Raw genomic sequence first — 13,329 nt, 5'->3', positions numbered from 1 at the left:
CTCGCGCGCCGCGTCGAGGGGGGGGAGCGGCCCCCCGACGGGCCTCGCACGCCGGGCCGTCCCCGCTCGCTGCCCAGGCCCCTGCCCTGCCCCCTCGCCCCTCCCCCAGGACCGGGCCTCCCGGCGTGGCTGTCCCGCGTAACCCCGGGGGCGGAGGCCCGGGGCGGTGGGTCTCGGCTGCCCCCCACCCCCACCCCGCGTTGCCCTCGGAAGGGAACGGCAGGGTGAGCAGCCTCTACCTTTTGCAAAAGGGTTTCTTACCGGGAATCCTGACTCGCAGACATGATCCTTAGAAACTAGGGCGGAGTGCCCGCCTATCGACAACTTATAGAGCGCCCGGCCCCGCCCCAGCCATCGCATTGGCTTGGCCACCTCGGCCCCGCCTGCCGGCGCTCCGCGACTCGGCGTGACGTTAGTTCGCAAGCGCTCCGGCACGCCGCCACCATTGGACAACCTGAACGCCTATCAAGGAGAGGCCCCGCCCCGCGGCCCCATTGGCTGTATGGCCCGCCTTTCTCGCCGGTACGGAAGTGACATACGAGAGTCCGGCCTCGAGGCCTGGCAGCCATCTTGGGGCCCAGCGCCCCTACACGTGCGGAGGCGAGAGGGCCTGGGTCATGTGGTCCGGCTGGCCCTATGGCGCGCGAGGGGCGAGGCTTCAACCTCCAAGGACTTCCGGGCTCCGGAGACGGCCGCTTCCCTTCGCCTCCGCTCCGGGTGCGCGCCGGAGCCACAGTTTAGTTTGTCGTCTCCTGCAGCAAAGGTAGACCGGACACCGCTCCGAGCCGTTGCGAGTGTGCGGGGCACCGTGGAGGCGGGAGGCGCGGCCGCGGCCAGGGACGGGGAGAGGGAGCCCCCGAGCTCCTCGCTCATCCCTGACCTCACCGGCGGCCCCTTGCAGCCCCGGCTTCCCTGCGGGGGCTTCGTCGCTGCCCGCGCCCGGAACGGAAGGCCGGCCCCCGGGTCTCAGCGCCTCTGGCAGGGTGGCTGACGGAAGGAAGACCAGCACCATGTATCTCCAAAGGATCCTTTATTGACTAGAGCAGGACCGTGGCTTTTTTATATATATATATAAAAAAAAGTTTGAAGATCTGGCAGGCAGTAATCCCTTTGCCCGCCCACCACCCCCAGCACAGATTTTCCTGCCCCGCCCCTGCACACGGAAAGGGGTGACTGCCCCACCCAGGCCACAAGGCCAAATTCCTCCCTGGCACAGGGAAAAAGAGGCTGTTCCATGGCCACCCCCTGAACATCAGAAATCAACAAGTATTCTCTCGAAGAAAAAAATACAGAAACGAAAACATTTAAATATGAAAAACCAAAGGGAACTGGGTGGGGAGAGGCAAGAGAGGAAAGGAACTGGAGTTTCTTGGGAAGGAAGGGTCCCCCACGTCCCCATGCCCATGAATGAATGGGCTTGAGGCCTGGGATACGTGGCTCACACAGTGAGTTTGCAGTGACACAGCTCCTTGTAGATCTGCCGACGAAGTTTGGGCATGTCCTGCTGGGTGAAGCTGAATGGCTGAGACAGGGCCAGGTGCTTGCAGTACTGGGTGTTGACAAAGCAGGCCATAAGAACCACCTACTGAGCATCCCCCCAAGTCAGGACCTGGGCTACACACTTCACAGGAGCCAGCTCCGACTCAATGGACCTTCCCAAGAACTTCCACACTTCACAAAGGGAGCCGAGGTCCCGTAGCCTGGGCTCCAAGTCTGACTCTAAAATCATTGTTCTTGGTACCCGCACTGGGGGTCGGGAGGCAACTAGAGCACAGCCAGAGACCAAGCACCAAGAGCACTGGTCCCAGTGTGGGATGGGGAAGCCAGGAGAGGACCACCGAACTCCGCGTTTCTGCCTTCTAACACATAAGGGTACTCCCTGCTGCACAAGTGCCTGTGAGCCAGATCAGGGAGGCCGAACGGTCTCCCACCTCCTTCCCAAAACATTAACCCCACTGCTATCTGCTTACCTGTAACACAAAGGCACCACAGTCACTGTCATTATTCTGCCTGGCCACATTCTAGAAAATAAAAAGGGAGGCCCTTCACCTGGAGGCTCCTAGGGGGTGTGGCTTCAACTCTGCCTCCTACCACAGCTCGCTCACCACCCTGTCCCCACCCCCTTCCAGACACTTACCATTTTGAAATAACCTTTCCAGCCCTGGTGGAAATCCAGCCGGTCTTTCTTCACTGCCTCTGCCTGTAGGTACTTGGCAATATGCTATACAGACGGAAAAACGGAGGAAGTGATGGCCTGGGTTTCCCAACTGAACCCAGGGTATGGTGGTCCCAGCCACCAGGCCCGCCCTTCTGCTCAGAATGCCTCGCCACTGGATTTTCTCCCCACGTTCTGCCCGTCTGTCCCCCTTCCCTCTCCAACCTTAGGGCAGCGGCGGTTCAGGGTGCGCTGCGAGTCGAAGTAGGTGATGGTGCGGCGCCTCACGTCGACAGAGATGAGGGACCAATGCACCTCCAGGTGGATGGGGATTAGCAGTAGCTCCTTATTGAAGATGTCCACCTAAGGGGGGTGGTGCCAGAGGTCAGGTCAGATAGCGCAAGAGTCCTGCCCATTGCCATGAGGGTCCTAAAGAGTGGGGGTGCAGGTAAGGAGCCAAGGGGCAGAGCACAGGGCCCAGCCCCTCCCCTGTAAGGCAAGGGTCAGCATATGTGGACTCCAGGGATGAGGAAGAAGGCAGGTCAGAGGAGTTCGTGTCAGAACAAACACTGGTGAGCCCAGGATGGCCAGGTACTTTCCACACATTAAAGGTCCAAGTGCTAAGCAGCTAAGAACCCAGGCTCAGGATTCTGGAGCCAGACTGCCAGGGTGTAAAGCCAGCTCCTCCATTAACTAGCTTATGACCACAGGCAAGCTACGTAGTAACTCTCTATACCTCTGTTCTCTTATTTGTTAGAGGCTGAAAATGACAGCACCTACCTCATCTCTTTGTTATGAGAGTTAAATTAGTTAACATCCATAATACGCTAACAAGAAGGGCACGGTTCCTAGTAAGGATTGGCCACTTAACACGACAATCTGACGAGGAAGTTCTCACGGTCAACCTGACAAACGAGGTAACCGCAGCTTGGCACGATAAGGCAATTTGCTGCAGGTCACAGGCGGCCACAGGTGGGATTCAAGCACAAGTATGCAGAAGGCCAAGCTCGTCTCACTGGGCATCCCCCCACCTCTACTGGGGTAAGCAGGCCTGCCAGGTCACTGAGGGTATAAGCCCCTGAACCTGGGGCCAAAATGAAGAAATGCTGGAGCCAGTGAGTCCTCCGACCTCACTGTGGAAACTTCCCGGCCTCTGAACTGGAGAGCAGGAAACTAACGAGAGGGGAGAAAGGAACTTTTTTCCCCCTAATCAAATGCGCTCCCTCCTGATTCTTCTCCCCAGTAATTTCCGCTACCAACCCAGGCCTCCCTAATTCCTAGCTTTTCTTCATTCCCACGTCCACCCCATGAGAAAATCCTACCCGTTCTAACCACACACCTGCCCTAGAGAAAGCTACTTCTAGTTCTGCCCGCAGCGCCCTGGCCCACGCTGCTCATCTAGGCTTCCGTGCTCCCCTCCTAGTCTGCCACCTGCTTCTACTCTTGCCCCCCTTCCAATCCTCAGGCAACAGGAGTTTACAACGTGAGGGACTTCCCAGCCTCCTTAAAACTTTTCAGTGGCTTCTCAGCGCACCTAGGGTAAGATGTGCCCTCTTTAGCTTCTCCTCCATCCCTACACGATCGACGCTCTGACCGAATGTCTTCCATATTCCCTCCGCTCACTCTGCTCCACCCACGTAGGACACCCACGTGGGCCTTCGGTGCCTCAAATGCTCTTTCTTGCCCTGAGTCCCGTTCCCCCCCACTGTTCCCCCCAGATCCGCAGACGGCTGGCTCATCACTCGACTCTCAGCAAAGAGAGGACTTCCCAGATCGCCCATCTAAAGGACCCACCTCCCATGCTACTCCATTACCCTTTTAAGTTAGTCACAGCACCTAGCACTAGCTGAAATTTCACCTGCTTATTTACTCTTAACTCCATAAAGGCATGTTTCCCTTATTTAACACCGAATCCGAGTGCCTACAGCAGTACCTCACACACACACACGAGACCTTTCACATTTGAAAGACTGAGTGAGCAGGCTTGAGGGAGGGGCTCCTAGAAAACAGAACTCTGATCCTTTCCCGGGAAGGTGTCACACAAGTAGATGTGAATTGGTAACTCACGTTTTTGGTCCACCTTTTCACCCCATCATAGCCCTTGGTACGGAGTTTGTCGTAGAAGAAGCTGTTGAAGAAATGCACCTGTGCCAATGATACAAAAGAGCTGGGTGGGGTTAAAAGAGCTCAGGCCCTCCTGCCAAGTCTCCTGTGCCCGCGTCGCTCCATTTCACTATGGCTCCAAGGGCCAGTTTCAACAGCCTCCACTCCAACTCACTGAGGGTAAAAAACCAAATCCTTTTTAGCCGTATCGTACTGCTTCCCCTCCCAATTTGTGGAGTTAGCCACAGGGAGAAAACACTACCCACTGGGGGAAAAGAATAGGTAAGTTCAGGACCAAGATTACAGATTTGAGGGGCGCCTGGATGACGCAGTCGCTTAAGCGTCCGACTCTTGGTTTCAGTTCAGGTCTCAATCTCAGGGTCAAGAGATCGAGCCCTTCTTTGGGCTCCAGGCTCAGCACAGAGTCTGCTTGAGATTCTCTCTCCCCCTGTCCCCTCACCTCGCTCTCTTTCTCTATCAAATAAATAAATCTTAAGGGAAAAAAATTACATTACAGATTTGAATTTAACAGACTGTCTTCTACCCCCTCTCCCCACAAACAAAGACCCTCCTTATGGATAAAGCGATAAAACGGGACTGAAAAAGCTCCTCAGAACCGCAGGCGTTCTTCTCGGGACCGAGGTACCTGGCAAGGCCTACCTTTTCAGGGACCGTGTCCATGACCAGGTCTCCGTACATGTTCATCACCTAGGGAGAAGATGGGAGGCAACTTGCCATGGAGGGTGCAGCATGGGTACAGGGCTCCCCCAAACAGAGGACCCCAGACACCCTGCTCCCGAAATCCCTTTTGGGGCCCGTGTCTCCACTGCTCCTCACCTGGTCATTGAGCCAGTTCTGTCCATACAAGGTGCCCAGGTCGTCCATGGTCAGCACATGCCGCTTGTAGGCCACTCGGAAGCCCCTCACCATGGCGTTGCCCGGCATCCGCTGGTACGACTGGATCAGCTGCAGCACCAGGCCCTTCCTGAGGAGGCCGAGGGTGGAGTCACACAAGGGCTGAGGGGCTGGGGCATACATAAGTACTTCCTACTGCCCGGAGTCAGAATCTAAACTCATCCTTTTTGGGGCGCCCGGGTGGCCCAGTCGGTTGAGCATCCGATCTTGATCTCAGCTCCGATCTTGACCTCAGGGTCCTGAGTTCAAGCCCCGTGCTAGGCTCCACACTCAGCGTGGAGCCTACTTCAAACAAACAACTACTAATCTTTTTGGGGGTCATATGTCCTTTTGAAGACCTGCTAAAAGGCCCAGTCTCCAGAAAGAGGCACATGAGTGTCAGGTATACACACTATTTTGGGGTCTCAGGTAAAGCTCTCCCCCCGCCCCACCCCCTGCAGCTTACAGGGGCTTGGCACTCTGCCTGCAGATTCCTCCCCTTTAGTTCTCCCTTCCTCCTTCTCCCCAAGTACATCCCTATGGGAGAAAAGGCAGCAGCATTCTCTCCCTACCGTCAGGTCCCAGCCCTCTTCTCAGGGCACCTCATTCATGCCTCACCTGGAAGGCGTAGAGAACTCCTGCTGAAAAATGTCCTCCAACTTCTCTACCACCTCATCAGTGCTGAGGGGGATGAGGCTGCCGTAAGTCTGAAGGAATTCATCCAAGATGCCTGAGCGGAGGGAAAGGGGAGAGGGGTGAGGCCTCCAGACCCCAGTTCAGGAGCTGGCTGTGAGGAAGAGAGTGGGCCCTCTAAGGTCCCTTACTCTGTACGCAGGTCACATGCTCCTCCCGCAGGGGGCTGTGCTGGCCAGCTTTCTCCCCAGGCCGCTCTGCCTCTTCTGCAGTGCCCGAATCTGAGCCCTGAAACAGTTCCTGGGCCACGTGGTCCCCGATGCTGCACACATTGCTGATGAGGATGCTGGCATCACGGGGTGCCAGACCCCGCTCCCCTTCTGGCCCGGGGGGTCCCCCAAAGCCGTTGGGAAGAGTACAGGAGAGGAGGCCTGGAGGACAGGGGAAACAGGATGGGGATGAGAAAGCGGCTCAGATCAAAGAACAATGGGGTAAGGGTAAATGACACACACACAGATTATAAGGCCACAAGGATGAACTGAAACGGAATCCACCAATATAAACTCTAAGGAAAGGAAACCTCAAGCGTGAAATGAGCATGTCTGAGAGGTTGTAAAGAACAGAAAAGAAGACGTACTACTCACAGACAGGGCAGAAGCAAAATGAGACTAAGATTCAGAGAGATCTAAATTTCAGAGATACTTATCACCACTGTATACCTGGTTCCTAGTACAGTACCCTGCAAACGTTCGATAAATACTCCAACGACTGGTAAAAACATAGCTGGAAATTGTCTGGCTGAGAGGCCCCGAAAGAAACATTCTGAGTGAGAGTGTCACTCACTGCAGGTGACGTAGTCCACCACTCAGAGAAATCCCATCCCACCACTAGGAGACTCGCACCCTTTGCAGATGCACGCGCCCCTTTATTCTGAAAGGGCAAATGAAGAGGGATTTTAAATGCATAAGGCTGGCTTGACTTTTCGTAAACCACGCCTCCCTTTCTCATCTACACACAGAACACCTACCTAGGGACTCTGTATCCCAGCCCTGACTGACTACCTCCCCAGACTTAGTTCCTGCTCAAAGAGGAGCATAAGACATTTCACAGCTATCCCGGACCGCCCCCCCCCCCGCCGTCCTACTGGCTTTAAGCCCAGCTGTCACCACCACAAGAGGCTTCTGATCCTCCCCACCCCCCCCCCACCCATTCCCACCTTACCGGAGTCAGGGTCCAGAGGAGACTTTGGAGTCCACCTTAATCCATCTTCCTCCACTGGGGGCCCAGAGGACATTGGTGGAGACCCTCTCACCCCATCCTCAGCCATGAGAGCACCTAGCAGACCCAGTCGGGGCGGAGGTGGCCCCCGAGGGGAGTCAAAACGACAGCAGGGGGATGGCACCTGTGGCGTCGCACCCCCTTCCTGGGGCGAAAGATGGTTCTTGGGGTGTGCGAGGCTCCGCCGCCGGCTCCGGTGGCGCCCCCAAAGCTTCCAGTGGAATGTCAGCGAGGTGCTTTTTGAGTAGAGCAGCATCCGGAAGGCTCTCATGGCTCTGCGGCGGCGCTGGGAGCAGGTTTTTCGATGCGTAGGGCGGGGAGGGCGAGGCCGCTGGGAGGCTCCCAGCTGACCCCATCTGGGGGGCAGCCTCCAGGCTGCCACTTCCTCTTCCTCATCTTCATCCTCGTCGTCCTCTTCCTCCTCCTCCTCTTCACTAGCTGAGGCATCAAAAGAGGGCCGAGGGACAGGGAGGCGTCTGGCTGGCGCTGTGGTCCCTGACCCAGGATCTGGCCCAAACCCTCCACCTGATTTGAGTCGGGGTTTGGGGGGTGGGGGCCAACGAATACGCTCCCTCCTGGGACTTGAGTAAGCTGGGGCTATGCCAGGTCCAGGAGGCTCAGGCCCCCAAGACCCGGTCCCTTCTATAGTCTCTTTCATCTTCCAGTAGCCTGTAAAACAATGGTCAGAGTGTCAGAATCCAAACACCCTGTACCCCAGGATCTTGCCTCTCTTCCTCAGCATGCCTTCTCTGGAATCAGATGCAAATAATCTAAGGAAAGAGGAAAAAAACGCAAATCCTACAGATTGCCGATCTTTTCGGTTAACATGGTCCACAAGGGGCCCTTTAAAGTCTGTGTCATCATTTCTCCCCTGACCAGATAGGAGCAAAGGGGAGAATAAGGCTCAGCAGCAAGCCACCGGGATCCTATTTCTCAGATCCCCAGGCTCTACTTCTCTATTTAAGACCACCAGGGGTAGCCTAATTGAACACCTAAGGAGGGGCTTGACTCAGCACGAGAATCCTGACATGATAGAGACAGCTGAGAACACAACTTCCACAAGGAAACCGTCCGTGGTCTAGAGTGGGAAGAGAGTTCTCTACCACCTTGGAATGAATGGGGGGCTGGGGAGGGGAGGGGCATGCTCAGGTCGTCTCAGGAGGGAACGGGGACCCCAGGGCTATGGTTCACGTAGTAAAATCTAACGAAAACGGAAGAATGTTAAAAGAAACTGAAAGAGAACCCAATCGGTGCTTAGGCCGCCGGATCAAGGCGCTGGGACAGAACTGAGCCGCGTGAGCCAGGCTGGCCCAGCCCCCTCTCCTGCTCCGTTCCCGGGGGCCAGAATGCGTCCCACACCGGTTTGGTCCCACAGGCTCAGGACAGTTCGGCGCCCGAGGGCCTTAAGAAGCCCCTTCGAGGGCCTCCCGGGCCCCCGTTAGGTGGGAATGAAGTCCAGGATCGGGAGAGGCCGCGGCAGAGCTGGGGGAAGGGTAGGGGGCGTCCTCACCGGGAGCGGGGAAGCCGGGCGGACGGGCCCGAGGGCGGGCGTCTCCGGCCTCAAGCTTCCCGGCTCATCTCTCCGGCGACGGCGGCGGCCCCGCCACTCCTGCTGTCTTCAGGCGCAGCCCTCTCAATTCAGGATTCCAACGCTTCTGGGCCGCGCGCTGCGCTGCCGAGCCGCCCCGCCGCGGCCGCCTCTTGCTCCGCTTTAGCCTCCACCTCCACCACCTCCCCCTCCTCCTCCTTCCCCTCCCGCGAGCCCCAGGCCCACCGGCGCTGGCGGCGCACGATTTGTACGTCACACCCGGCGAACAGCGCCGGCGCGGCCAGCACGCGCCTAGTCCCGCCTACTCGAGAGCGTAGACGCCACGGGACCGTCCCGCCCTCGAGCCCCGTGCGGGGCTGCGCCTGCGCACGCCCGCTGCTCCGGGCCGCGCGCGGCGATCCCACCTCTCTCCGTTTGCGCTTGCGTGTCCTCCTCCCCCCAGCTGCGTGTCCCGCCGCGGAGCCCCTTCGGGGCGCTTGCGGGCCCGAGGCTCGGGGCCGCGGAACCTGGGTCCCCTGGGGCGCGCCGGGGGAGATCCCGGGGCTAGGCAAGACAGCGAGGGGAATGGAAGTCGTTTATTCTCTTTTATTTAAGTCTAAGCAGGTCTTGGGCAGAAAGAAGAGCCCAGAGGAGTGAAGGCAGACCAGCATTAGGGCGCACGATTTACCCAAGGCTCCCCGAACACCCGTCCCAGCCCAGAGGGGCTTGGAGGGGCCCGCCACGCCGGGGGAGTGGAGAGCAGGAAAGGCAGAACTTGGCACTCGAGCAGTAATGTCGCTGCAAAGGGACCGTCGTCGTCGGGCACCCCCCTGCAGACGCGCGCGTAATAAACACACCCCCGGAGACAGTGCTGGGAACTGGGCCCCCGGAGCTGGGGAGAGAAGTGGGGGTGAGGCTTCTTGTGGAGCGAGGAGGCAGCAGGTACCTGGGGAGAGTTGTGGCGTAGGAAACCACGAGTCTTCCCGAGAGGAGGGAGGCTTCGTGGGCTTGTGCCAACACGCAGGCTGGTTCTCTCAAACTGCCGCTAGGTGGCGGTGCTGTTCTGGAAGCATTCCAGTGGGGCCCAAAGTAGGTCCAGACAAGGCCTGGCATTGCCCACACCACCCCCCACCAGAATGTGGGGCTGGATGGGGGACAAAAGCAAGATATTACACCTCTTTAATATCCAGGACATCAAAGTCTAGGGGATGGGGGTGGGGCGGAAAAGGGAGGAGTGCGGAGTGATGAGCCGTCAAACCCAGGGTTCCAGTCAAACCCATATGAAGCGCTCTTGGCTGTCTCCAGTATGTACCCACCCTTGTCTTCCGAGCTCAAAACCACCATCCATATCATAATCACAGTTTCACAAACCCCAGGAAGGTTCCGTGTGGAGAGAGGCTAAGTTTCGCCCTTCCCCGGGGGATTGTGACACTCAGAATATCCCCTTGGTGTAGGTGGAAGACACCTGAGAAACGGGAGAAAAGATAAGCTCCATGAAGCACAGTCCCGCAGACTCTCTGGTGCCTCCCCTCCCTGCTCCAGCTCAGCCTTCCTCCTGCTTCCTGGCCTGCACCCCCAGATCTACCTGTCCACCCAGGCTTCCGGCCCCCGGGGGTCAGAGACACCCCGCTCTTCTCACAGCCGCCCTGCCCTGCCCAAGGGGCTCTCACCGGCACTGTAGCAGCTGTTGTAGGCCCAGTCCGGGTTGGAGGGCATGCTTCGGACACATCGGAAGAGAGTCTCCTGCCTTCCCTTGCCCTCCCGAGACACCACCTGACCCATGGTGAAAGTCACATCATGGAACAGGACCTGACAGGGAATGGAGGAGAAGCTGAAGGAAATGAGAAAGCATGGTTCAGGCCTGGGAGGCCTCCAGAGCCTGGACGAGGGAGCCGGGGAAGGAAGGAGCGTTTTCGAGGTTTGGTATGAACAGAGGTGTGAACCCTCAGTACCAGGGCGTCCAGGCCCTGGGAGAACAGACCTCTCGGCCCGCAGATGAGGCTTAGGGTATGTGTGGGTTTACCTGGCTGTACAGCAGATAAACTCCAGCGTCCCAGACTCGAACAACATATCCCTGCGCCTCCAGACCTCTCCCACGCTTCAGAGCTGGTTGCCACATCAGCTCCGTCACATCGGAGTCCTCTGGAGGTGAGGATTGTGGCAATCAGGACTTCCGGGCATTCTTAGAGACTGTTCACCTCTAGGATTCTCTTGGACCCAGGTGCCAGCCCCTAAGTTCCTTGATCTTGCCCCTCCCCCAGAGCCATTATCTAAACTAGTGCTCACCCTTGGAGGTGATGTTGATGGGGACAAGGTGCAGAACGGAGTGCTTCTCTGAGGACAGAAGAAGGAGATCTAAGCAGTGCCCACCTGGCCCCTCCCCCCTCCCCCTGGCTCCGGGGAATGATCTCCAGATCCCCCTGCTGCTTGATCACATCCCACCCCTGCTGCACCCCGGAGGCCTCACTCTTCTGTTTATGGGTGAGTGCAGCTCTCTTTCTCCGGGATCTCTCCCCACTCTCCTGGGCTTCCAGGGCATCGGGGCTCTGCTTGCGGAAAGAGGGTCAGGGTTAGGCTAAGAAGCAAGGGTCCCCAGCAGCTTTTCCTCCCAGCTCCCCTTACCTGCCTCCCAGCCCCAGGAGCGCCTCACATCACTCATGCACTTTTCCCTAACGACCTGAGTCTTGGTGCTGGCTGTCCTCCAGGATCTGGTAGGCATGCGAAGCATTAATCTTTAACAATTTCCTGTCCTAGAACGGCTGCTCCCTTGACCTCCAAACCTGGGACCCTCTCTTGCACCTACTCAAAACTTCACAGACCTCGAGGCTAGACCCAGGACACCCGAGATGGCCCTGGCACCCAGCCTCTTCTCCCCCACCCCCTTCTCCCCTCACTCACCTGCTCCCGGACGCTCAGCCATGGATGCCCTTCCTCCTTCCCGGAGGGCCCTGCGGCCCTCTGCAGCCGAGCCACCTCTCTCCTTAGATTTTGCAGCTCTGTTTGTTGGGTCAGCAGAGCCATGGCACAAGCCACGGCCCCCAAAGCTGCCCCCCAACTCAACCAGAGGGCGACTGAGAGTGCCGGCTCTCGGGCCGGGCCCCCCATGTCTCCCGGGGGCCCTTTGGGGGCTAGCAAGGAAGGAGATGAGGCTGGCATGAGCTGGGGACCCTGCCGGAGGCTGTGGCCTCAGGAGTGGGGTGGCGGGGAGGTGGTGGGGAGGGTGGGGGTACAGAAGGGAAGAAGAGCGTTACGCAAGGGAGGGATAAAAAGGAACTTGAGAATAAAAAAGGGAGGAGGAGAGCCAGCAAGGGGCACTGTTGGCGCTCCTGGCACCCCGCTGTGGGGCCGGTGTTGTCTCGAGACGCCCCCTCCGGACGGACACACACACACACACACACACACACACACACACACACACACACCCTCCTCCAGCCTCAGGAGAACTTGGTGTCAGTCTCTCTAGGAAGGACAGGACTGCCAGTGACACCCAGGAGGAGCGGCCGAGCACAGGAACCCTGGGACGGCCCCAGAAGTGGGGGAGGGAAGGGTGGCTGGCTCCGGGGCATGGTGCCAAGAGCAGGGATGGAGGGGCAAACTGGGCAGCCTTGGGGGTCCAGGGGTGAGGGGGTAAAGACCCTCTGGCTCAGCCATGGGGGAGATCTTCGGGAATGACAGAAGGTGGAAAAGGAGGGGCAGGGGTAGATAGGAAGGAGAACCAGGGTCGCGGAAGCAAGAAACTGGCTGAGTTCTGGGGTTAAGGCCAGGCCGGGTGTGTTGGAATAAGGCCTGCACTACTCCCTGTGCTGAACTTGGCAAGGAGGACTTCCTGTTTCCCGAGAAAGGCTCTTACATAAGGCCCTGGTCAGAGAGAGAAAGACGGCCCCAAGCACCCTACCACTATAGGAGTCCTTCCCCTGGACCCAGGGGCCCCGGTTCCCATGTCCTGGGCCCCAGCGTCCTGCTTCCTGACCCCGAGCTCCCCTTCGGGCCTGCTCCCACCCGGCATCCCAGCCAGGGCTCATGCTAGCACCTGCAGAACGTCCCGGGGCTGCCAAGAGGAAGGGCCCTTGCTCCTCCCAGCCAGGGATTGCCCGCAGGAGGAAGCCCGCCTCCTAGGTAAATGAGGCAGCTTCTGCTGGACCTTGGGCACAGGATTGATTTTTTCCTGGCGTTTTGCCTTTCCACTCTCTGCTCGTGCCTCAGGGGTCAGAGGCAGGCGGGTCCCCACTCCTGGGTGCCCAGACCCCCTTCCGTAGCCCTCAGCTACCCTGAGAAATGTTCCCTGAGCCCCAGTAAAGAGAGCGACCGTGGTTTATTCTCTTTAATATCCACTTATCAACATTTTGTCACAATAATAATAAAAATAATATATGTTTTTAAAAATCCACAGGGAATTATCAGGGAAGGAGCTCGTCTTGCTCTTAGCCCTCGTGGTGGGGAGCTCCCGGTCTAGTCCCGGGCTCCCTGGTGTCCAGCCCCAGTTAGTGCCTGAAGGGGGGCTTTGGGGACCCATCCTCACCCAGAGTAGAGCAGACACAGTGTCCTGGGGGTTGTGGCCAGGGCAGGGAGTCAGGAGATAAATGGGGGCGTCGAAAGACCAGGGATTCAGGAGCTAGTGAGGTGGGGGGCGTCAGAGGAGAAGGGGATTATCTATGTGGCCAGGAAACAAATGTGAACAAGTCCAAGCGGCCTGCAGGGGGTGGGGGGGAGCCGAGAGCCACGGCGGGGGCGGGGGGGG

General features: G+C 58.2%; 3 protein-coding genes across 5 annotated transcripts in view; all 3 read right to left on the bottom strand.

The window, feature by feature from the left end:
• The window catches only part of EIF4A1 (eukaryotic translation initiation factor 4A1), a 5,872-nt gene extending 5,505 nt beyond the window's left edge, over nucleotides 1-367 (bottom strand). Inside the window, exon 1 of the mRNA XM_002924430.4 lies at nucleotides 262-367. Within this exon, the coding sequence (XP_002924476.1) occupies nucleotides 262-284 (23 nt within the window). The 5' untranslated portion in view covers nucleotides 285-367. The remainder of the gene's footprint in view (nucleotides 1-261) is intronic.
• Nucleotides 368-1,013: 646 nt separating this feature from the next.
• On the bottom strand, nucleotides 1,014-8,837 carry SENP3 (SUMO specific peptidase 3). Of its 2 annotated transcripts, none has more exons than XM_019805113.2 (11): nucleotides 8,574-8,837; nucleotides 7,007-7,833; nucleotides 5,977-6,216; nucleotides 5,771-5,882; nucleotides 5,096-5,243; nucleotides 4,919-4,966; nucleotides 4,223-4,300; nucleotides 2,381-2,518; nucleotides 2,138-2,221; nucleotides 1,971-2,021; nucleotides 1,014-1,549 (listed from the first exon to the last, which is right to left on the bottom strand). In XM_019805113.2, the coding sequence occupies exons 2-11, from the start codon at nucleotides 7,719-7,721 to the stop codon at nucleotides 1,439-1,441; spliced, it is 1,725 nt and encodes a 574-aa protein (XP_019660672.1). In that variant the 5' UTR covers nucleotides 7,722-7,833; nucleotides 8,574-8,837; the 3' UTR covers nucleotides 1,014-1,438. The 2 variants fall into 2 exon arrangements, with proteins under 2 accessions (XP_019660672.1, XP_002924475.1); XM_002924429.4 differs by having other exon boundaries at nucleotides 7,007-7,732; nucleotides 8,574-8,835.
• A 345-nt stretch (nucleotides 8,838-9,182) lies between these two features.
• On the bottom strand, nucleotides 9,183-12,615 carry LOC100466355 (tumor necrosis factor ligand superfamily member 13). Of its 2 annotated transcripts, XM_034647408.1 has the most exons (6): nucleotides 11,490-12,614; nucleotides 11,059-11,137; nucleotides 10,878-10,925; nucleotides 10,615-10,733; nucleotides 10,262-10,400; nucleotides 9,183-10,056 (listed from the first exon to the last, which is right to left on the bottom strand). In XM_034647408.1, the coding sequence occupies exons 1-6, from the start codon at nucleotides 11,745-11,747 to the stop codon at nucleotides 9,947-9,949; spliced, it is 753 nt and encodes a 250-aa protein (XP_034503299.1). In that variant the 5' UTR covers nucleotides 11,748-12,614; the 3' UTR covers nucleotides 9,183-9,946. The 2 variants fall into 2 exon arrangements, with proteins under 2 accessions (XP_034503299.1, XP_034503300.1); XM_034647409.1 differs by lacking the exon at nucleotides 10,878-10,925 and having other exon boundaries at nucleotides 11,490-12,615.
• Between the last annotated feature and the right edge of the window lie 714 nt (nucleotides 12,616-13,329).

This window comes from Ailuropoda melanoleuca, chromosome 17 (assembly GCF_002007445.2).
Source record: "Ailuropoda melanoleuca isolate Jingjing chromosome 17, ASM200744v2, whole genome shotgun sequence".
NCBI classification, from domain to species: domain Eukaryota; kingdom Metazoa; phylum Chordata; class Mammalia; order Carnivora; family Ursidae; genus Ailuropoda; species Ailuropoda melanoleuca.
The sequence above is the reverse complement of the archived record's forward strand: the minus strand, read 5'-3'. Positions and strand labels throughout refer to the sequence as shown.